Source organism: Cynocephalus volans, chromosome 7, assembly GCF_027409185.1.
Source record: "Cynocephalus volans isolate mCynVol1 chromosome 7, mCynVol1.pri, whole genome shotgun sequence".
In the NCBI taxonomy this organism is placed as follows: Eukaryota; Metazoa; Chordata; class Mammalia; order Dermoptera; family Cynocephalidae; genus Cynocephalus; species Cynocephalus volans.
The window spans coordinates 66612021-66637139 of record NC_084466.1 but is presented as its reverse complement, the minus strand read 5'-3'; the positions used below and the strand labels follow the sequence as shown (position 1 = coordinate 66637139).

General features: G+C 35.4%; 1 protein-coding gene across 2 annotated transcripts in view; it reads right to left on the bottom strand.

Moving 5' to 3' along the window:
* FNDC3A (fibronectin type III domain containing 3A) overlaps positions 1 to 25119 on the bottom strand; it is a 194308-nt gene that overhangs the window by 75864 nt on the left and 93325 nt on the right. Inside the window, exon 4 of one of the 2 annotated variants that reach the window (XM_063101768.1) lies at positions 6381 to 6425. The exons of the other annotated variant lie outside the window; for it this stretch is intronic. Coding sequence (XP_062957838.1) covers positions 6381 to 6425 — 45 coding nt within the window. The remainder of the gene's footprint in view (positions 1 to 6380; positions 6426 to 25119) is intronic. 2 annotated transcript variants of the gene reach the window in all.

Genomic DNA, 25119 nt, shown 5'->3' with positions numbered 1-25119 from the left:
CTCCCCTCTACTGAATTTTGAGTTTATTGTTACCTCTCTTTTAAAAATGGATTTCTAAAAAAACCCCAAATCATATATATCTCTAAACAGTGTTGATTTGCTTGCCTTTGAGTTTTATAAAAAGTATACCGTGTATATAGTCTTCAGTCACTTGCTTTTTTTGCAATATTATATGAGGGTACTTCAAAAAATTCATGGAAAGATTCATATTACCTTTTGATTCTATTTTTCCATGAACTTTCTGAAGTACCCTCATATTTCTAAGATTTATTCATGCAGTTTCATATAAACTGTAATGTTCTCAAAGTATCTTCTGTTTATTCCTATAAAAATTGTATGATTGATGGACATTCTTGAATTAACAAGGTCTTTAGGAAACATAAAATACATCTACCCTATATATTCCTTACTATAATCAAAAGTCCTTGAGAGTAGGAACCATGTCACTAATGCTGAGCATTAGAACTCTGTGGCAACCGTGAGAATAGTAAGGGTACAGAGTTAAGTTTTGTTAGGAGGGTACTGAAAGTAGCACACAAAAGGCACTGATATTTGGATGGAAGACCCAATGCAATACACCCCAAATATCTGCTAGTTACATATAACTTTAACAAAGCAAAATGTACTTAAATGTCTCACTGAAACTGTTGTGAAGAAAGATCCTAAATATTTCTGTTAAGAGATACTATATGGAATATAGTCAGTGAATTATTTAGTAGCCAAACCTGTTTCAAAAGATAATTTAAGGTGATTTAACAGATGCCCATAGCACCAAAGCCAAAAAAATCCCAAAACACAATAAACAATTGATGACAAATTGAAGAAAAGGGAAAATATAGAAAAAATAATAATTCCTTGTTCAAAATCATAATTTGAACAAGGAATGAAGCTGGTCTTATGCCCTTATTAGAGTTGGGCCATAAATGCACTTTGGTTGTGTAAGCTAAAACACTAGTTAAAATGAGACACCAAGGACCACAATGTCAAGCTGGTCAATCTAGTCCTTATCTTCTGCAGATCAAGTATGACTCATTGCCATAAAGCATGACCTCAATGATTTGGCTTGAAAAAAACCTAAAGCAGGTATAGCCTAATGCTGACCTCCATATAAAAAATTCAGTAAAGGATCAATGTCTAACTTTAAACAATGTACCCTCCAAAACAGTTGCAAAATGAACAGCTAAGATAGCTTCATCAGTTGACTTGCAAAGGGACTATTAGCTATGAGGCAAATTAAAGTTGGAAGAGTTGACTTTGATTTTTTTTCCTGACAATAAACAAGACCAGATATTTATCAAGGTTGCTCTTAGAATGTAATAAGAAATCTGGGTCATTTGCATTTCAGAAAATTTAAGAGGCAGACTCAGCTCAACAAAGAGTGGTGTTAAATCATTAAGATATATAAGGGTGTGGATGTGAAATGCATCCTTCTACTCCTCTACAGATTTTTATCTGATTCCTCAAAAGATTTTGACCATGACCCTGATTCTTGGGGTAGTATTAAGGTGCAGGTTTTGAATAAGCATCTAAACATCGTGTTAAGCTCATGCAGCTTACATAACTGATGCATGTCCACAGAGTCAAAGGACTGAGGAGAGGTCAATGAAATCTGCAACTAACCAAGTTCTCCAAGCAGGGACTCTATTGCTGGGGAGTGACTGACAATGATGCAAATAATCTCAGGAAGATAAAGGGAGTGAAGAATTAGAATCTATAATTTTGTCCTTGGGCACAAATCAACCCTTCTTTATTGTAATTTTAAGTTTTTCTCATTTGTTCACCCATGTTTTTCCTCTTTTGCCTTTCAGGGGCCTTAGTTATCTTGTGGATCTGGACACATAGTTACCATTTTCTTTCTCTATAACTTTCCCATTTACTTAAATTACACTAGCTTTACTTTGTATGATGCACGTCAATAGAAAGCAAATGTGAGTATCATTCTAACGCCAGATATGTTTTAGATTGACTGAGTTTGGCTGGATGAGGTTAGGAGGTTAGATATTAACCAATATCAATACAGCAGATACCTGTGTTCTAATGTAGTATTTCCCAAGCATTTGGATTTATGTGCCAGTAAAATATCAAAACAAATCCTGGGAACTCATTAACTAGCTTTTTCTTAGGCAAAGTAAAGACATTAAAAGAAAAGAAGAAATTAAGAGCATTAAAAACACTAAGAAATTAAGAAGGAAGTCTATCCTATATTATTACCTTGTTTCATAAAGAGGATTGTAACTTTAAAACAATAGGAGGGATTTAATGTCAGAATTTTATAAGTCTTTTAAGTTGAAAAATTTAGTTTAATGAAAAATATTATCTTTATTTTTCCCATTTCCTAGACTGATGAAATTTCCCCAAATCTATGGACAAGGATTTAGGAAAAACTCTTAATGGTAAGAGAGGTAGAGATTTATCCTCCAGGCTGTCTGAACTCTGGTGATAGGACAGAAAGGAAACAGAGCTAAGGTAGGATAACCATATTATCATCCAACCAGAGACTCTTCTGAAAACAAAAGAGGAAGCAAAAAAATCACTGAAAGTACATAATTTGGGATATTTCCTTATCAATAAGTTTTTATGTTATTGAGGGACATGAAAAGGAGTTCTATTAAAAATATTTTAAAAAATAAAATGCTTTGTGAAAAAACATGCAAATATATTAACAAGCATTTAAAAGACTTCTTTATATTGAATATCTGAATAAAGAGTAATATAGGCAGAATAATTATTCTTAATACATATTCATGTATTTTAATAAATTTCCTAGCTGTATTTGTCTTTAATTCCTTCTGGTATTTAACTGAAAAATTTCTTCATTCAATATGGTCTTATTTTAATTTTTTTTATAAAACTGCCTGCAACTGTTGTATTTTATGGTTAATAAATCTGAAACTATTGAGATATTCAATTGACTTTTTCTATACTATTTTAAGTCTGCAATATTTATATCAAAACAATACTATTTCTGAGGTGCGGTCGGGTAAGCTGGTAGCAAATTCTGCTAAATGGAGGATATTCTCAGTTCTATTCTTTTTTATTTTATTTATTTATTTATTTGTTTGTTTGTTTATTTATTTATTTATTTTTTACATTCTGTGCAGAAATGGCCTTACAGAAGCAGGGATAAACCATTTTTTTTTTTACCACTTTCAGGACATGCAGTGCTGCTTTATGTTCTGGAAGTCTCACAGAGAGTTTTGCAGGATAAGAGCACTTTTTTTTTTTTTTTTTTAAAATTTTATTTTGTCGATATACAATGTGGTTGATCATTGTGGCGCGTTACCGAAACCTCCCTCCCTCTTCCCTCTCCCCCCTCCCACCCAATAATGTCCTTTCTGTTTGCTTGTCATATCAACTTCAAGGAACTGTAGTTGTTATGTCCCCCCCCCCCCCCCCCCCCGGTTTTTTTTGTGTGTGTGTGTGTGTGAATTTATTTATTTATTTTTAGCTCCCACCAATAAGTGAGAACATGTGGTATTTCTCTTTCTGTGCCTGACTTGTTCAGTTCTATTCTTTTAAAAATTGAAATGTGTAAATATTTTAATCCAAACAGTTTCACAGGAATGACAATACCTTCAAATATTTTTACAAACAAATCTCACTGAATTGTCTCTATTGATGATTCTTTTGAATGTTTCACCAAATTTGGACCATTTTTAAAGCTCATTAATTACTGAAAGGGTTTATTGCAAAATATAAAAGCATTGCCAAGTAATAAATAAGTAGTTATAGATTTATGTAATACAATAAATAACAAAACCATTCAGACCTTTTTTTTATATATCCTGTGGCAGAAATATATTTCCTGCATATATTTCACATATGCTTCCCACTGGTCCCTCCAACTGGTGTCCTGGTGACACCAAGTGGCCGGCAGGGGCAGCAGCATCAAATAGTTCCACTACTACCAACAGGTGATTGAAAAGTTAGTACCTAGTCCTTTATATTTAAATGAAGTTTGTTTTTTTACTAAGCACCTTTACTGTTGTCCTTGACTTGCTTCTGGTAAGGGCCAGAAAAAGAGACTGGTTAGCAGTTTATTCTGGCTGTCTTTAAGATTTAACCATAGGTTAAAGTGAAAACTCAAAAGATAGATGAAACTACTTACTAGAGGAGACCAAGGCAGAAACTGGAAATACAAAATGGTGGTTGCCCAAACCCATCACAGTTTATTTTAATATAATTACTAATAATACTCTGTTAAAAAATGATAAATCGGAGACAAATGTTAAACCAGTTAGATACCAAGATGAGAGGCATAAACTGGGACTGTATTACACAATCGGGGACATAAGGTTACCCTATTAGTAAGAGATGTTTATTTTTTAAGGCTATAAAACACCTGGAAACTTTTATTCACATGAGGCAGGCAATTAGCACAGCCTCCAGTCTAGGAATTTAAGTTAGTGATCATAATTTGGGAACAGAATGAGGCAGGAAGTTACAGAAGAAAAAGATAAGATCAAGGTCATTATTCATGCTTAGATGTTTAGAGAACTTTCTTTTTCTTGGACATTTATTATTCTTTTAAAAGTTTGGATGAAATAGAATGCTTAAATTAGGGGCCTAAGTATGATTCAGAAGTATGGATAAATTCATTTATCTGTATACAGATAATTGAAAATTTCTATAATTAGATTGGCTACACCTTTAGATGTATCTTAGTGATAAACACACAGAATAATAATGACTCTCATATTATGGTCAGAATCTACCTTTAGCACTAAATTTAAAACTGCATACAAATAGAAAACTTGAAGTAGCAGATGTGTTTACCAAGCACCTGTTTCTAAACAAGAAATTATTTTTAGTGCTCTTGTTTAAGAGGCTGTGATATTAATGTGCATGGAGGCAGCAGGTTGTGAACCCTACTATTTTTAGTAACAGTCTAATGTGAACAATGATGAATCACTCTTTGTTATTCTAGTAGGAAATAGTACTTGGGATTTACTGCAGCACATTAGGTTAACTATGTCTCAGTAACTGAACACCCACACATTGACATCACACAGGCAGTGATATGGATCAATGACGCAAATCCTGTGAGGATCAAACATAAGGCCACAGAGGTTGGAAAAAAGATGTCCAAGTGACAAGGCAGACCAGTCATCCACCATGCAGAGTGCATTAAATCAGTACTGTTAATGTTGAAAAGGGTTGTGCTAGGCTCTTTTCTTACATAAAAGCTACACTTTTTTATTTTAATTATAGACTTCCCATATAACAGACTCTATATTTAAGTAAGGTCTGGACCTTTAAAAACACGTCTTAAGGTTTTACTAGCCACAAGAATTACCTGAAAAACTGCCTCTGTAGCCAGTCTGTTTAGACAATCTTCTGCAGAATATGCCACCATTTGTGAGGCATTCTATATAACATGTGCTTGATAAATAACATTTAGATCCAGATCTGGAGCACTACATTGTGGCCTGATAATTATCTGCAATTTCAGGGTCTTCTTCCCACTGTTCTCTTCTTCTTTGGGCCTTCAATATTTTTATTAGTATTTTTGGACATCAAAATATTAATTTTTTATGGTTATAACTGGGTTGGTGAAGATGGCTTATTATGAATAATCATATATAAAGTTTTATAATATTTTCTCTCTGAATTAAACATACCCACACAGAAATGGAAATCTCCTTTCCTGTGGGAACAGAACCTACCTTTGGAGGCTTGCCACATAATGTTCACATCCTGTTGTAGGTTCTCCTGAAAAGAAACTAGTCCTGTACGCTTAAAGCATTACCCCTTCTAGTTTATGTTCTCCTCAAAGACTTTCACTTCCCAGGAGAACTGGAAAGCTGAAGGGAGATCAGAGCTGGAGGTGTCTGATAACCTTCTGTTCTATCATCATTAATCTGACATAGATTAACGTAGATTAAACATGCCAAGGACCCTTTCCCATACCCTCAGGCATTTGTTTTGGTGTTATTTCCTCAACCAGCACTGTTTCTTATAAAAAAGACTGTATTAAAAAAAATTGTAAAAAAGTAAGAGCTTTCCTTCATCTCAAAGTTTTCTTTTGTTTTTAACTGGTAATCACCTGAAATAAATATTTGGAAAACATAAATATTACCGAGACAGTTGTCCTCATAGTTATTTTTGAGGGATAATCTTTAATTCTAGATTTTTCCATGACAGAAAACAAATGCTAATTCACAGAAAAGTTGAAAACATTTCTATGCATTTTTGATGTACCTCAACTTTCATCAGGAGAAGATTGGGTTATAAGGCCTTATTTTTCTCCATCATGATTTTATGTATTTTGGTTATTTGTCATTGGCCACTATTTTACCTCACTCATTCCAACCTTCTCAGGGCAAGTCCCTACCAGCTAACATAGGGTTAAAATGGAAAAAAGCAGATTAAAAACTTACTGTGTCGATGGCATGCTAAAGACTGAGAAGAGGTATGACAAAAACCTGCAAAGGCAAAGAGAAATAGAGACCTCGTCTCCCTCTCACTCTCTTCAGATTCAAACATTACAAGACTGGGAAACACAGCATCATTTACATAGATCTTTCATAAAGAGAAAGGTAAGAGGATGGGCTTTTTCCAGATTTCTTTGCTTTTGACTATGAAACATTTTAGAGACATTTCAAACAAAGGTTTGAGGTCTTCCTTTAGAACCCTGTCCCCAGCTACAGTTTCCCTCCCAAAGGTAACCATTCTTAGACTCTTATAAATCCTTTCAGAGATATTCTATGCATATAAAAGCAATTAATTCTTTAAAAAATACAAACAATAGTATACTATACACACTGTTCTGTACCTTAATGTATCTTAGAGATCTTTCCATATTAGTACATGTAGAGATGCTTTAATCTCTTAATAACTGGACAATATCCCTTTGTAAGAATGTACCATAATTTAGCTATAACCCTGTTGATAGATATGCAAGTTATTTTCAGCCTTTTACTGTTAAAAACAGTGTTACAATGAATATCATTGTACAAACATAATTTCACAGATGTGTTAAGTGTATCTGTAGGATAAATTACTCGCTGTATCAAAAAGAGAATTTATAGTTTTGATATTACCATATCTCCTCAGAGTTTGTACTAATATACATTCTCATCGACATACCCTCACCAGTAGTTACCAAACTTTTTGATGTCTGGCAATCTAAAAAGTGAATATGGTATCTCAATGTGGTTCAGTTTGCATTTTCTTTTTTGAATATCCTTTTTTGAATATGTTTAAAGAACCATTTATTTTCCCTTTTCTGTGATCTGGCTGTTCTTAGCCCTTGCCTATTTTTCTATTGGATTTGAAAAATTTCTTTTGCTCTTTATACATTTAAGAAATCAGCTCTTTGTGATAAGCTGCAAATATGAGGGTACTTCAAAAAGTTCATAGAAAAACAGAATTAAAAGACAACACAAACCTGTCCAGGAACTTTTTGAAATACCCTCGTATTTCTCCTTTCTTTGTCTTTTACCTTTCTTTGTCTTTTACCTTTCTTTACAAATTGTTCTCCTCCTTGCCACAGAGTGAAGTGATATATATTTATGTTTACATATTTATTTATTCTTGGATACTAAGAGGGTGGGTTAGGAGGTAAGCATCAAAATATTAGAAGCTGGAATCTGAAACTTAAGAGAGTTTGCTCTACGACAGTTTCTAATAATGTGTTCTATGAAAGCTGGTTTCATCAGGTGCTTCTAGAAAAGGATTCTGTGTTAAAGAGTTTGGAACATGCTGCAAATGACAACCACCTGCAAATTCATAATGAATATTAATGCATGTTAAAGGCACGGTAAGGCCTACAGCAAATAAATCTCTTCTATTTGCTTTCTCCTTAACACCCCAAACCTATTGTCCTTTTTTCTTCCTATAATACATATTAACATCCCATAGCAGTTGTACCGCGTTAGACTTACACGGACTAGATAAAAGAGGCCTGCATGTTTCCCTGTATGTTATCTTATTTCCTCTTCTTTTTTACCCATCCTTTAAATGTTACCTGTCTCTCCTGACTACAGCTTCAATCTTCTTTTTATGCTTATTCTACATACTTTCCTTGAAGAACACATTCATACCTCATGATTCCAAATTACATATTGATAAATTTTCTATTTCCATTCCACGCCTTATTTATTTGCAAGAACAATAAAACCAAAAAGTATTTTGAACCTAACATGTTCAAAAATAAATTCATTATCTCCCTTTTCTCCTACCCAAACCTAATTCTTTTTTCCCCTCTATTCTTTTTTTTTAATTTTTAAAGTTTTTTAAAAATTTTATTTTATTTTTATTGTAACATAGTTGATTGTACATATCTGTGGGGTACAGAGTTGAATATCGTTACCTGTGTGCAATATGTGATGCTCAAATCAGGATAGTTAGTATATTCAACATTATACAATGTTATTTTTTTGTGGCCCTTTATCAATTCTTCCCTTACCCACCTCCCCTGTATTCTTTAGCACAGTGAAAGGCATTATCATTTATCTTTCTGCCAAACTGACTGTGAAATTTGTAAATCATCCTAGTTTACTCTCACCTGAGTCCTAGGTCTCATCCTTGTTACTACTGTTTTGGTTATTTTCCTGCTTAAAATCCTTCAGTGGCTCCCTGTTCCTTTCAGGATAAAATCTGAAATCTTTAGCACTGCATATAATATTTGTAATAGAGCCTATATTTCCATTTTTAGACTCATTATCAGATACTCTCCATGCACTCTGTTTTCCAGTCTACCTCTCTAATCATACTTTTTCAGCCTCTGCTAATCTCTGAGTGCTCTGCTTTTTGCACATGCTATTCCTTCGGCTTCTAAGATATTTTTTTCTATTTTTTTCCTCCTGGTTAACTACTACTTCTTCAAGCATAATCTTTTCCTGAAGTACTCAATGACTTCCTCATGCTGGCTCAGGTTTTCCTACTCTGGCTTCCCACATTTATCTGGATATACCTAACTTCATCATAGCACTTATCATTGCTCCCTCTGTTTTAACTGTAGGTTACTTGCCTGTCTCCTTTACTAGGGTGTGAGGCAGGGCCTAAGACTTTCACATAACTGTCAAGAATTAGTTGTCCTCAGGACAGGAAAAGCGATTTAGGGCAAATTCTCTCTCCATGGGGAAAAAGCATACATTTCATTTAGTGATTATGTTCCTGCAAGCGCCTGAGTATGGGAGACTGAGTACAAAGAGGTGAGGAATTCCAACACATTACAACTAAAAATAATGTTAAAATATTGAAATATGATGGCATTTCACTGTAATGATAAAGAGATTTTCCAAAAACATTGAAGGCTTATATGATAAAATGAAACAGAAGAGGATGCCAAAGATACAGAACTTTGTTAAACCATAAAGAATGGAAACTGCATTTGATTAAAATTTACTCTCTAAAAGTGAATCAACATCTTAAATAATGTCATTGCATAGGTTTTGGTATCAGACCAGTCTATGTTAAAATTATGACTCTGGCAGAGAGTTACTTAACTTCTGGAGCCCTAGAGAAAAGAATACATACTTGAAAGGAAATCTTCTGTACTATTGTTATTTTGTGACTCTGATGGTTAAAAGACTTTCTGAGAAATGAAATTATGCCTAGTGTTTGTTGCCAGGATGGAAGAAAACGAGAACTCTGAGGTTGATGAAAATGTATAAGTTGGAGAAAAAATGATTTTTCCATTTCTATATATCTAGGTAGCTATTAAAAATCACATCCAACTTGTTGATGTACAAAGAAAGAAACGAGGAAAAATCTTTTCTGTTTCCTGGGACATTCTCTGCACATGGTACAAAGCTATGTAAATCAGCTTATGTAAATTAATGGTAATTTTATAACTTTATATAAATATTCTTTGACCATCCTAGCCTTATCCCAGCTATGCACTAGTGAAAAAATAGAAAGGTTTATTCCTGAGCTAGACTGCTTAATTAGTACTTCCCCAAGTCCAAGAACGTGATAGCAGTTACTACAAGGCTAAACTAAGGTAAATCTCTATATTTGAGATTCAGTCGCTTGCTCTTCTCACCAGGAGATCCTTCTATTGAAGCTAAATTGAGAGACTCTGGATTTTATTTTCAATTAGAAAGGTGATCTTTTTAGAATTCTTCCATAGGATTAAGAAAATATATATCTAAAGCACAAAACAGGTTTGTGGTATATACTGCTTTCTTTCCCCAGCATCCCTTCACAGAATGTTTTGGTTAAATAGAGAGAATCCAAACAAATACATCTTCCATAAATACAGCCTGGCTTATAATAACACTTTTCTTGGGCTGACAAGATCCTAAATGTCTAAAGAATCTCTGTCTTGGGTTTTTTATCTGTCCTCTGAGTGTCAGAATTCTTTTTTTTTTTTTTTTTTGTGGCTGGCTGGTATGGGGCTCCAAACCCGTGACCTTGGGATTCTCTGGCTGTGCTCCAACCAAGTGAGCTCATCGGCCAGCTCTGTGTTGGAATTCTTTAAGCCAATTCTATACTATAATATCAAATTTAAACATTTCTTTTCTTCCACTGCCTTGATTTTCAGAAAATTGACAGATTATTGTTATGTATTTACAAACTTAATATGTCCCATTTTTTGTTTTTACTGGTTAAAAAATCCACTTATCTAATACCACATGTTCTCACTCATATGTGGGAGTTAAAAAAAAAAAATCGAGCTTTTAGAAGTAGAGAGTAGAATTGTTGGTTACTAGAGGCTGGGAGAGGGAGAGGAGGGGAACTAGGGAGAGGATGTTAATGGACACAAAATTATAGCTAGATAGGAAAAGTAAATTCTAGTTCTGTACAGTAAGTGCTAGGCATCTATAATAGCAATAATTTATTGTATGTTCTCAACTGGCTAAAAGAAAGGAGCACAAGTGTTCTAATCACAGAACTGATAAATTTTTTTGATGATGAATATGATTTGATCATCACACATTGTATATATTATTGAAATATAACTCTGTCCCACATAAATATGTACAATCAATACATGTCAATTAATAAACAAATTTTAAACCATTAAAAAAATAAAAATCCATTTATCTCCACCAAAAATATTGTATGGTCCACAATTTTCTTGAATAAGTTTAGGGTCTCAATTTTAAAGAAAAAAACCTAAATTTTTAATAAAATAATGTTGGGCTAAACAATTTAAAAAGAGTTAAAACATTATTTATATGATTATTTATGCAATTCACATTTGTCAAAATTGTATAATTTAATAAAGAAAAAAACCTCCTGTAATACTATGTACCAAAATTTATTTTTTATGCATCTATGATCATTAAAAGTAATGTTTTTTTATTACAAAAAGTTAATTCTGTTGATAGCCTTAACAATGTATAATTAAATAAATGGTCCTGGTTAAATCAAACTCCTAGTTAGCAAAAGTTTTTAATGTTCCAGTTTTGAGAGGAAAAATGTATAAAACAGGACTCATCCTGTGAGTGTCCTCTAGGAAGTAATTCCTAACCCCTGGGCTGGTTTGGATGTTCTTGCTAGCTCTCTTCCAGATCTTTCTCATCAAAGCATTTTCTCACTTCATTCCTTAATCTTTTGTCTTTCCTAGGAGACTGTAAACTTCATGGGGAGCAGGGATAGAGTCTACATTGTTCATCACTAAATCTGAAATGTTTTGGAATACTGACTGCACGTATTAAATTAATATGTTGATTCTAAGATTCCTTGATGCAGGTAAAAATCATTCGTTAGAAATCAGAAAGACCTTCATTTGTGTCCCAGATTTATTAGTAACTAGTTATGAGACTTTTATGAACCTCAGGTTCTTCACTCTTTTAAGGTTTAAATAAGGTTAACGCAATGCTCAGAGCACAATCCTGGCAGACAATAAGCACATAATTACATTATTAAAGATGGTTATATTATTAAAGATGGACTCTAAGACAGAAAAAAGACAAATAACAATACAGACCAATAAATAACATATGCCAGATTAGAGATACAGGCCAGATAACATGTACACCAGGAAATTAAGGAGGACTTTTAACACTGGGGTGGTCAGAGTGTCTCAAAATAGATGTAACTAGTACTGGGTTCTGAAGGACTGGAAAGATTCAGAAAGCTCTCGTGTGTGTATGTGCGTGTATGTGCATGTATATTTGTGTGTATGTATACATGCGCACACTCCTGTATAATTTTTGTAAGAAGGGGTAATGTGAACAAAGGTATGAAGGGGGTCTCTGTAAGAAACATTTTAGGGTATCTACTAAGGTTGGAATATCTGGAGTGCAAGAAGATTTCTTTTTGGTTTAAAACTGGATATTTGAATCTAATAATGAAGTAACGCTGGAACTCAGATTCTTCCTCTTCCCCAGACTTTGCAGTTTTTTTGTTATTATCTTGTTTCTTTTATTGTTGTAGGCTGTCTCTGTGCCAAGAACCAGACTGAGGTGTGAATTTAAGGTCCTCTCATGTCTATTCTGCACCTGTGCCTTTCCCTGGGAATACACCGTCCCTTTCTAATTCCCCCTGTGGGGCTTTTGACTGTCATAGTCTTTAATATCTAGCTCCCAAGAGAGAAAAAAAAAAAAAAAATGGAGAAAAAGGGTGCTGGCCTTTTTTTTAAAATTTATTTTTATTTATTTTTTATCGAATCATAATTGATTATACATATTTTTGGGATTCAATGTTGACATATGTTGATCAAATCAATATTATTAGTATGTATATTGTTACAAATCATACTTATTCTTTATGCCCCTTTTCCAATCTCTCCCCATCCCCCTCTCCCTCCCCCATCCCACCACTGATAACCCTAGATTTCTTCTCTCCCTCTGAAAGAGTAATGGTTACTGTGTTGATTTGTTGCCTAGATGATCTGTCCAAAGCTGAAAGGTGTTCTCAGGTTCCCCATTATAATCATAGAGCAGATGCTTCTTTTGTCACTCTGGAATTGGCTTTGTGGAGAGAGACATCCTATTCTTTTCTTTGGTTTCTACTGGTGACTTTCCTTGTGGGTGCTGGCCTTTTAACTTCACTGGAAGTCACTTGAGCCAGAGCAGAGGGGGCTAGCAACAATAGGGGGAGATGCAATAACAATGGCTGCCTGCTTCTTTATTAGCACCTCTGTGATCAGAAGCAGTGGTCAGCAATCTCAGCACGGGTCCCCAATGTGTGCAATCTCCAAGGTGTGTTCTTAAAGAGGGCATGTACCTTATGACGTTTTCTTCTCTTTCCCTTTTCCATTCTGTTTAGGGCATGGACATGGTGGTGAACCAACCATCTAAGATTATGCAGATGAGGGCAATATCCTAAGGATGGCAGACCAAGATAGAACTAACACAGGTCACCTGTATGACCTACTCAGCAAAGTAGGTCCATACAAGCACTAACTGCTTACCTCTGAACTATAATTTATGACAGAAAAAAAGGTTCCTATTATTTGTCTTTGTTTTCTATAACTGTGTAACAATTTCTACAAACTTAGTGGTTTAAAAAAATACCCATTCATTAGCTCACAGTTCTGTATTTCAAACATCTGGGCATGGTATGACTGCTTTCTCTGCACAGGATCTCACAATGTGAAAATCAAGGTTTTGGCTGAGGTATAATCTCATTTGGAGCCTGAAGGCCTCTTCCAAACTCATGTGGTTCTGACAGAAATCAGTCTTGTGGTTGTAGGACTGAAGTCCTCATTTCCTTGCTGACTATCAGCCAGGGGTCACAGTCAGCTCCTAGAGCCCACCCACATTCCTTGCCATGTGGGCCCTTCCATCTTCAGTGCTGGTAAGGAAATTCTTTCATCTGCTGAGTTCCCTCTCATGCTTCAAATCTCTTTCTTCCAGAACAGCCCTGTCCCTTTTAAGGGTTCACTGGTAAACCTCACCTCAGACAATCTCTCTTTCTTAAAAGTCAACTGAACCGTATAAGATAACCCAATCATGGAACTAAATTCATCACATTCATTTCCTGGGGATTAGGTAGAATGTGTACAACAAGAGGCAACAATCTTGGGGGCCATATTAAGATTCTGCCTACTACATTACTTAAACCCTGGATTTAGTTCTCTGCTGCTTTGTAAATTTTTTTTGGTAAAAATGAAAATAAATTTACAGAATTTATTTTTTTAATTGTGGTAAAATATACACAACAAAATTTACCATTTTAACGATTTTTAAGTGTACAGGTCAGTATTAAGTACATTTACATTCTGTGCAACAATCACCACTATCCATCTCCAGAACTTTTTTCATCTTCCCAAACTGAAACTCTGTATCCATTAAATAATAACTCCCCTTTCTTCCCATCTCCCAGCCCCTGGCAACCATTTTTCTATTTTCTGTCTCTATGAATTTGGCTACTCTAGGTACCTCACGTAAGTGGAATCATACGATTATTTGTCCCTTTGTGGCTGGCTTAGTTCACTTAACTGCTACATACTTTTGAACCTAAATGTTAACATACATAAAAAGACTGAGAAGAAGTTGCCACTGTGATAGGATAAAAACCAGGAGAATATGTAAATTATAGAAGGAAAGTCAAGAGAACAGTGTTTCAAGAAGGAGGGAATAATACACCAGGTCAAATACTGCTGGGTCAAATAATACCCTGAAGTCAAGTATGATGAGAAGAGAGAACTGACCACTCATTTTGGCAACACAGTGGGTGAGAAGAATATAACACAATAATTCTCTAGAAGTAGTAGTATTATAAGATCACAATGGTTACTACTGTTATGGATTACTTTCCCACTGTATGAGAATTTTGGAGTCAAGCTGAGTGATATAAAGCTGAGTAAAAACCAATAGAGCCCAAACACAATCTCTTTGGCCCCAGTTTCCAAGCCAATTCATGACAAAATGGGATTTCAAAAGAAATCTTTCAGGGAAAAACATGGGTAATAGAAAAAATAAGAGATTATGTATATGCTTTACATAACTATCTACTGAGATCACTTATTCAATTAACAAATAGTTACTGAGTGCTTAGTGCCAGGAATAGATTTCATTATAACTGCACATTTCCTTAACTGTTTAATATATATAAGATTAAAAGTGTTACGATATTAGATAAATTCGCAGTGATCTGTAAAGACAGTATGTCTATCAAACTAACCTTAGCCTATGCAAACAAGTAATGATGCTAACTTCAGAAAATATGATTCTAATAAAAATCTGATCATAGCAATCTAGGGAAAAGCAAATGTCTGGGAAATCAAGAGCAGACAGCAAAATCTTTCTTCTACAGAAAATACAGATTTCCAAATTTCTATCTGTTACCCAGAATATAACAATTGCTTTATATGAAAACAATTCACCACATGAACGGTAATTTAATTTTAAAAACCAACCAACCTCCCCTTCACAAAAACAAATTACCATTTTCTTTTTCTTACACATGCTTATTTTATAATTGTTTAGTATTATTTGTTCAAAAGGCAGCTTTTATCTACCTTTAACAGTGGCTTCCTTCCTAAAAGAGAAAACAGAGTCACTTGAAAGGGAGAAAGAATTGCACCCAAAATAAACATTTCATATTTATATTTCTGCCTATTTAATAAAATAACATTTTGTAAGGCCAATTCAAAAGAAGGCTTAGATCCTGATAGGTCCATTTTAGTTACTAACTGATATAAAAAGTGCTAGAATACACTAGATTTGTAAATATTTATTGGAAAGCTAATATAAACTATTTCACACATTCGTACTTCTGGCTCTTAATTTCCTTTTGCCGTAATTCAGTTTTTTTTTTTAATCGAGATTTTTGTCATTTACTTTAACAGCACTCACTAAACTGACTTAGATCTTCTATTTCCAACAGAATAACTTTAATGGTGATATTTTATTCATTAGGAACAGGAAGAATTGATGACAAATGAATTTGCCTAAATTCTCCTTTCTAATAGCTTTAACATTTAATAGCTTTCAGGGAGAACCTGGGAATATTACACAATGTACTCAGGATGAGTCATAGTCATTCATTTAAATTGAAATGGGCTGAATTTCTGAATGGATGATCTGTTCTGATTCATTTTCACAAACAAGACTCAATGTTTCAAAACTAGTATTTTGAGCCATGCTAATGGAACTGATGTTTTCATTTTAGAAGAGAAAGTTTAAAAGGCAAATTTTTAATATAATCGTGATTTTTCATTAGTGTGAAAAATAGTTACCTATGCTTTAAAAAGCATTTTCTAAGGGCAGTCAAGATTTTCTAAGTAATGTATAAAAAACATAACTTCTGCATGGTTTAGTTTGCTAATTATAAAAAGTAAATAATGCTTACTTATATGGGAATGAGAATCTACTACATGTTGTTTTGACTTGACTTATAATTTCAGTAGAATTTAAAGAACTTAGTTAATTTCAGTCAGATCTGTAGTAACAGAAAGTCAGTGGGGAAAAGATAGTGGTTTTGTAAAAAATTCTTAAAATACTGCTCTCCATATTATTAAAATAAACTTGATATGGTATAATTAGCATATTTATGAATATGTAAAAAACTGAAAGCTGGTGGGAACTTGTAGAATCTAATTTGCACTAGCTCACACTCATTTCAATAAGTGCAAAACAATGGCCGGAATTTACCCAAGGTTATATAATCATAGCATTTTAGGCTTGTGAAGAACCTTAAAAGGCATCAATTCCAAAGACCTCTACAAAAACACCAAGTGAAAAGCCAGCATATGCATTACCACCTACAAAGACGGATGGAGAACTGATCACTCCTAACGCTCTTTGACAGCTCTGTTTATTACAGAGCTCTTCTTCAAGCTGAACTATAATCTGTTTTCCTGTAACTCCTAACTATTGTTCTAGAACCCAGGTCAACTTACTCCCAGACCAGTGCCTTTAACAATGCACCAGTAATTTATTCACATATTCTATTATTTCTTTAAAGTGCTACTGTTGTGAATTTAGGAAGAAAAGTTAACATGTGTAATATTTCATGCCTCTAGTTATAGTAACTGCAGCAAAAAGCTGTAGTGACCATATACTGTTTACTGTATAAAACAACAGCCACTTGACTTCCAATAAATTTCAGATGTATTTTTAGTATCAAAGCCTTGACATATCTAATAAGAGTTATGGGGGCTGAGATATCTCTAGGATTCCGTAATACCTAGAGCAAATCACTAGCAGTCCTACTTGTATAAGAACCCTCCTTTCCTCTACCCTCCCCTAAAAAGACATCCTGAGGAAAAGAGGGACTTGATTAGAACTTATGGGTACAAAGGTTTAGAGTAGAACAAGAGAAGGACAAGGCCAGGAGCCCCAACTTTTGCAGGGCAAAGAACTAACTCTGAGGTAACAGAGTTGGGATTAATGGGATACAGATCAGAGTTTATAATTACTTAACAAAATACTATATTTATTACAGATCTCAAAAGTAATCTGGCTCAGTCTAGGGGACTTGCTAAAAAATGCTATGCAAAGAGATGGCAAATATGGAAGAGCTGAGTAATTGTGAGAGGGAGGAGGGTATGTGGTTATACCTACCATGATCATGAAACACACAGAATGGGAGAAAAATGGTATTTACTGGATGGGACAAACCTTCCTTTGCTTTCAAAAACCCCTGTAACAATGGCAGAAAGAGTCAGGATCAGGAACTGGAGGAGATAAGGTGAGAGTAGAAAGGCAGTGATGAACAGCAGCAGTAATAAAGAGAAGACAAATGGGAACAGAGGAACCCAAATAAGTGTCCCAGGAGCAACACTGCTGGTTGCTTCTCGAATGAGGGAACCATGGATGCAAGAAGGGTCAAATAAACCCCGAGTGGCAAAGCAGAAAGCTACACCAGCAGCGACAGTGATAAGAAAACATCCCCAACTGCTGAGAAGCTGGTCTGAGTCACTTGGAACCAAAAGAGAAAGCAACAAGACTTAGAGGTGGGGCTTGATGTGATGCTAACTCCAGTGAGTGAATACACTCTGGGATCCTTAATTAGGTTCCTGGCTTCCCTAAGTAATGTGAGTGATGAGAAAACGAAGGTGATACCTCTCAAGAAAACTGAATTTACCCTGACACTTTTTCTATACATAAGAGTCAAATCATAAGAAAATAAGCAGAAATCTAGGATTTTTGGTTAAATGATCAACATCCAGTTGATATTATGGCTCACTATTTACATATTTAAATTACTATTTCCATATAAATGTACAATTTTAACTGGTGTGCACTTTGAAGACTGAGGCACAAAAATATCCCCAAGTATAAAAAGTATATTTTTCATATACAGTAGTTAACAAGGCAAACAAGTACATTAATACACTTAAAAATATTTTAGCAGTTCATTTTAACTTACCAACAGAATGCCTACTAAGCAAAAAGCATTATTTTAGCACAGAGAATCACAGATAGAGAGAGACAATTTCTGTTGTTAATGAAATAGGACTGAAGATAATATTCCTTGAACACTTTAGTTAAATAAGGTTTTATGTACCAAGACAAAGACAGCATCATTGTTCCTGTCCCTATAAGATTCAAAAGTTTAGTGAAAGTGTCTCTCCCAAGTGTTCATTTAATCAGTAATGGGTATTAATAAATTAACTACTTGGCACACTGTGTCTATTACAAGCAATAACTATTTTCTAGCTCAATTACTTTATGAAGTGTGCACATGTATACTTGTTCAACTTAAGACTCTCATTCACAGTCTCAATCTCGAATTAACTAAAGAGATCTCAATTTAATTAAACTTTTATCCTGGAACCAAAGAATCTTTGGTTAAAATGAATGTTGGAATTCACCTAAACAAATTTCTCTTTCTATACAGAAATTCTTTTATATCATCATCCACCCAGTGCATAAAAACATACAATCATGAGACTCTGGTAAAACAAATGAGTCCATTTTTACACAGTTGTAACTGTTGGACAGTTCTTCCCCAAGTCAAAATCTGCTTCCTTACAACTCTCATCTGTTGGTCAAATTCTACCCTCTAAAAGTACAGAGAATAATGTCTTCCAAGTAACTGTGCTCTTTTCTAGGGTAAACATCCTTCAAGCATCTATAGTCTTTTATAAGAATAATGTTATGCTTCTCTGCTCTCCTGGTTACCTTCCTTGGGACAATCCAAAAAAGTAGTTTGCCAAAACTTCTTTTAAACACGTTGAAAGGATACCAACTAACTAGCATTCACCACCATCTGTTTTGAAATTATATTTCTTTTTGTAGTCCAAGATTTCATTTGTTTTCTCTTTTGTGAATGGGATTCAATAGATGATTCATATATAGCTCTAGTTTCTGCTAAAATAAGCCAGTTTTATTCATAAAGTGAAGTCTTCCTTTCCTGCATTGTAGTGGATGTTGTCATTTGTTCTGGTACACAGGATTTGAAGGCCCTTTGTGTGTTTGGGAGTCACCGTGGTGTGAGGGTAAAGACTATCACTCTTATAGCTGCTGATAATATATAGGCAGTGGTGGGTAGCTAAACAATTCCTGTTGCAAAACTGGTACCTGTGCTGGAAGCAAAGAATATTGAGTTCTTAGTGGAGAAGAGGCAGGGGTACAATTATGGCATTGATGATGATCTTCTTATCAGACCACCTGTGTGGATGCCCTTTTTACCCCACGTAAGTTCCGACTCTTCACTCCAATACACCCCCTACATGTGGACAGTTTGACTCTACTGGAAATCCTCCAACCCACATCAGGTTACTCCCCCACTCGGGTGGCCTCCTAAGTCTTGCTTGAGCTCTGATTCCCCATGCTGGACCAGCCTGTTATGTTGATGACTTCCTCACCCTGCATTCTTACACTCCACACCATGCTGCCCCTTCTTGAAGATACCCTCCTCAGCCTGCTGAGACTCTGACTCCCTACACCAGGCCGCCTCCTTGTGTGAACTCCCTCCTCACTCTGCTCGGGCTTTGATTCCCTACACTAGATTGTTCTTCTATGAGGTGTGCTCCTCAACCAATCTGCGTTCTGACATCCCAGTCTGGGTTCTTGCCTCCCCCATTCCATCAGTGCACTGCCTATATTGTTCTGCCCACCTAATGACTTCAGAACTGAACTGTTAGGAAAGAAAGCGGATGAAAAGAGGAAGAGTCTCAATATCATCTCAATAAACTCCTTTTGTGTTTAACAGACAAGAGTTAGTTTCAACCCCCCCCCCCCGAGACAAAACTGAACAGCACCTGTACAGTTAATTTTTCAAATGAAAATGTAGAACTTTATATTTACTTCTATTAAATTTCATCCTATTATTTTTGACCTATCATTTCAATATGTTCTGATCTTCTTGAGCTTAACATTTAACATTATAAGTCATCCTTTGTAAATTTCTGACAACTAAAAATTGCCTAAACGTCATTTATTTTTGTCAAAGCTTTGATTAAGAATGCTTAGAAAGAGAGCACTAGAGAACAAAGTTCTGGATGACACAACATGAGACAACATATAGACTGGCAAGGTCCGGTGATCAAACTTTATTTCATCTTCCCATAAAGATATATTAGAAAGTCTGCCAAATAAGCTTGAAGAGATAACGAGTGCTTGCTTATTGATTTTTGTCTTATACTAATACTGAATACTGAGTGAATGAATGAATTAGCAGTTTGTCTCTCCAGGAAGTAGGCTATGGTAGAAAAGGTACTAAATTGAGCTCTGCCCATAACTAGCTGTAACTCACAAATCCTGAACCTTCAATAAAATAAGGCGATTATTAACATCTCTAAAATTCTCTGTGATCCTCTGTTAACTTAGTTTTTGTTTCTATAAATTCTTGACAGGTAATAAAACTACTCTAAAAAATGGTCTTTAATTCAATTGTTTATTAATTTATACTGGATTTAATTCTTTAGTTTCTACTATAGAGATTTTCTTTTATTAGTATAGTGTCTGTCAGAGAATAGCTTTCCTAGTATGATGACATGAGGGCAATAGGATCTATTTTTCTCTCAGCTTCACTGGCATATGATTTTCCTCCCTTGAAATTTTCTCTTTCTTTGTTATCTGTCGCCTCCATTTCTATTCCTACTCTCACTGTTTACCTAGCTCCACAACTAGTCCAGAAAGGGGCCTGCCACATGACAGAAACTAGCGATGGCAAAGAGGAAGAAAAGAGAGGAGATGAATCTAATAGATATTAGTCTTTTCTATTCCTGTCTTCTGTTGCTTGCCGTGAAGCCATATTGGTCTTTATAAAGACTTCAATCCCAGTGTCTTGCTAACTGCTACTCCTTCCACCTATAACCCATCTTGTAATTATGGACAGACAAAAACATAAAGAGGGGAGAGCCTTTTTACTACATCTCTGGTTCCCTTTATCCTTTCCTTTGTTTTTAAAAACTCTGTCTGGTAGTTTTATTTTATTGAAACGTAATTGATTATACATATTTGTGGGATACTGAGTTGAATATCAATACCTGTGTAAAATATGTGGTGATCAAATCAGGATAATTAGTATATTCATCATTACACAATGTAATCATTCTTTGTGACCCTTTATCAATTTCTTGCTAACCCTTCTCCCCCCACTCCTTTCTCACCTCTGGTAACTTCAGTTCTGTTCTCTCTTTTTGAAAGTTCAACTAATTATTGTGATTGTTGTACCTTTCTTTGTCTTTACTTATTTGTTTATTTTTTTTAGTCCCACTTATGAGTGAGGACATGCAGTATCTACCTTTCTGTGCCTGGTTTATTTTACTTAACATAATTTTCTCCAAGTTCATCCATGTTGTTGCAAATGGCAGAATTTCATTCTTTTTTATGGCAGGGTGGTATTCCATTGTGTATATATACACACATTTTCCTTATCCAGTTGTCTGTCAATGGACATTTGGGTTGGTTCCAACTCTTGGCTATTGCAAATAGAGCTGTGATAAACAAAGGAGTGCAGGTATCCCTTCTTTTTTTTTTTTTTTGTCTTTTTGTGACCGGTAAGGGGATCGCAACCCTTGGTGTGGTGTCGCCCGCACCGCGCTCAGCCAGTCAGCGCACTGGCCATTCCTATATAGGATCTGACCCGCGTGGGAGCGCTGCTGCGCTCCCAAGTGCTGCACTCTCCCAAGTGCGCCACGGGGCTGGCCCAGGTATCCCTTCTACATGATGATTTCCATTCCCTTGGGTATATACTCAGCAGTGGAACTGCTGGATTGTACTCGGCCTGGTAAATTTTTTTTTTGTTTGTTTATAAGTTTTTATTAAAATTACCTATATTATTTTTATTTATTTATTTTAATTTTCTTTTGTCGATATACATTGCGGCTGATTATTGCTCCCCATCACCAAAACCTCCCTCCCTTCTACCTCCCCCCCTCCCCGCCAACAATGTCCTTTCTGTTTGCTTGTCGTATCAACTTCAAGTAATTGTGGTTGTTATATCTTCTTCCCCCCCCGTTTTTTTTTTTTTTCTGTGTGTGTGTGTCTGTGTGTGTGTGTGAATTTATATATTAATTTTTAGCTCCCACCAATAAGTGAGAACATGTGGTATTTCTCTTTCTGTGCCTGACTTGTTTCACTTAATATAATTCTCTCAAGGTCCATCCATGTTGTTGCAAATGGCAGTATTTCATTCGTTTTTATAGCTTAGTAGTATTCCATTCTGTAGATGTACCACATTTTCCGTATCCACTCATCAGATGATGGGCATTTGGGCTGGTTCCAACTCTTGGCTATTGTAAAGAGTGCTGCGATGAACATTGGGGAACAGGTATACCTTCAACTTGATGATTTCCATTCCTCTGGGTATATTCCCAACAGTGGGATAGCTGGGTTGTATGGTAGATCTATCTGCAATTGTTTGAGGAACCTCCATACCATTTTCCATAGAGGCTGCACCATCTTGCAGTCCCACCAACAATGTATGAGAGTTCCTTTTTCTCCGCAACCTTGCCAGCATTTATCATTCAGAGTCTTTTGGATTTTAGCCATCCTAACTGGGGTTAGATGGTATATCAATGTGGTTTTGATTTGCATTTCCCGGATGCTGAGTGATGTTGAGCATTTTTTCATATGTCTGTTGGCCATTTGGATATTTTCCTTAGAGAAATGCCTACTTAGCTCTTTTGCCCATTTTTTAATTGGGTTGCTTGTTTTGTTCTTGTAAAGTTGTTTGAGTTCCTTATATATTCTGGATATTAATCCTTTGTCAGATGTATATTTTGCAAATATTTTCTCCCACTCTGTTGGTTGTCTTTTAACTCTGTGAATTGTTTCTTTTGCTGTGCAGAAGCTTTTTAGTTTGACATAATCCCATTTGTTTATTTTTCCTTTGGTTGCCCGTGCTTTTGGGGTCGTATTCATGAAGTCTGTGCCCAGTCCTATTTCCTGAATTGTTTCTCCTATGTTTTCTTTAAGAAGTTTTATTGTTTCAGGGTGTATATTTAAATCCTTAATCCATTTTGAGTTGATTTTAGTATATGGTGAGAGGTATGGATCTAGTTTCATTCTCCTGCATATGGATATCCAGTTATCCCAGCACCATTTGCTGAAGAGGCAGTCCCTTCCCCAGTGAATAGGCTTGGTGCCTTTGTCAAAGATCAGATGGCAGTAAGTGTGTGGGTTGATTTCTGGATTCTCTATTCTATTCCATTGGTCAGTGTGTCTGTTTTTATGCCAGTACCATACTGTTTTGGTTATTATAGCTTTGTAGTATAGCTTAGAGTCAGGTAGTGTTATGCCTCCAGCTTTATTTTTTTTGCTCAGCATTGCTTTGGCTATGCGTGGTCTTTTATTGTTCCATATAAATGTCTGGATAGTTTTTTCCGTTTCTGAGAAAAATGTCTTTGGAATTTTGATGGGGATTGCATTGAATTTGTATATCACTTTGGGTAGTATGGACATTTTCACTATGTTGATTCTTCCAATCCAAGAGCATGGGATATCTTTCCATCTTCTTGTATCCTCTCTAATTTCTCTCAGCAGTGGTTTGTAGTTCTCATTATAGAGATTTTTCACCTCCTTGGTTAACTCAATTCCTAATTATTTTATTTTTTTCGTGGCTGTTGTAAATGGGTAGGCTTTCTTGATTTCTCGTTCTGCATGTTCACTATTGGAGAAAAGAAATGCTACTGATTTTTGTGTGTTGATTTTGTATCCTGCTACTGTGCTGAAATCATTTATCACCTCCAAGAGTTTTTTTGTAGAGGTTTTAGGCTGTTCGATATATAGGATCATGTCATCTGCAAACAGGGACAGTTTGACTTCCTCTTTTCCAATCTGGATGCCCTTTATTTCCTTCTCTTCTCTGATTGCTCTGGCTAGTACTTCCAACACTATGTTGAATAGGAGTGGTGAGAGTGGGCATCCTTGTCTAGTTCCTGTTCTTAAAGGAAAAGCTTTCAGCTTTTGCCCATTCAGGATGATATTGGCAGTGGGTTTGTCATATATGGCTTTAATTATGTTGAGATACTTTCCCTCTATACCTCACTTATAGAGGGTCTTTGTCATGAATGAGTGCTGAACTTTATCAAATGCTTTTTCAGCATCTATAGAGATGATCATATGGTCCTTGTGTTTGACTTTATTAATACGGTGTATCACATTTATTGATTTGCGTATGTTGAACCAACCTTGCATCCCTGGGATGAATCCCACTTGATCGTGATGAATAATTTTTCGTATGTGTTGCTGTATTCTGTTTGCTAGTATTTTAGTGAGGATTTTTGCATCTATATTCATCAAGGATATCGGCCTGTAGTTTTCTTTTTTGGTTATATCTTTACCTGGTTTTGGTATCAGGATGATGTTTGCTTCATAGAATGAGTTTGGGAGATTTGCGTCCGTTTCAACCTTTTGGAATAGTTTGTAAAGAATCGGTGTCGATTCCTCTTTGAATGTTTGGTAAAATTCTGCTGTGAATCCATCTGGTCCTGGGCTTTTCTTTGTTGGGAGCCTTCTGATAACAGCTTCAATCTCCTTTATTGTTATTGGTCTGTTCAAATTTTCTGTGTCTTCATGGTTCAGTTTTGGGAGCTTGTGTGTGTCCAGAAATTTATCCATTTCCTCCAGATTTTCAAATTTGTTGGCGTATAGGTGTTTATAGTAGTCTCGAATGATTCCTTGTATTTCAGATGAATCAGTTGTAATATCGCCTTTTTCATTTCTAATTTTGGTTATTTGAGTCTTCTCTCTTCTTTTTTTTGTTAGCCATGCTAATGGCTTGTCAATTTTATTTATCTTTTCAAAAAACCAACTTTTTGGGCCGAGCCCGTGGCGCACTTGGTAGAGTGCTGCGCTGGGAGCGCGGCGACGCTCC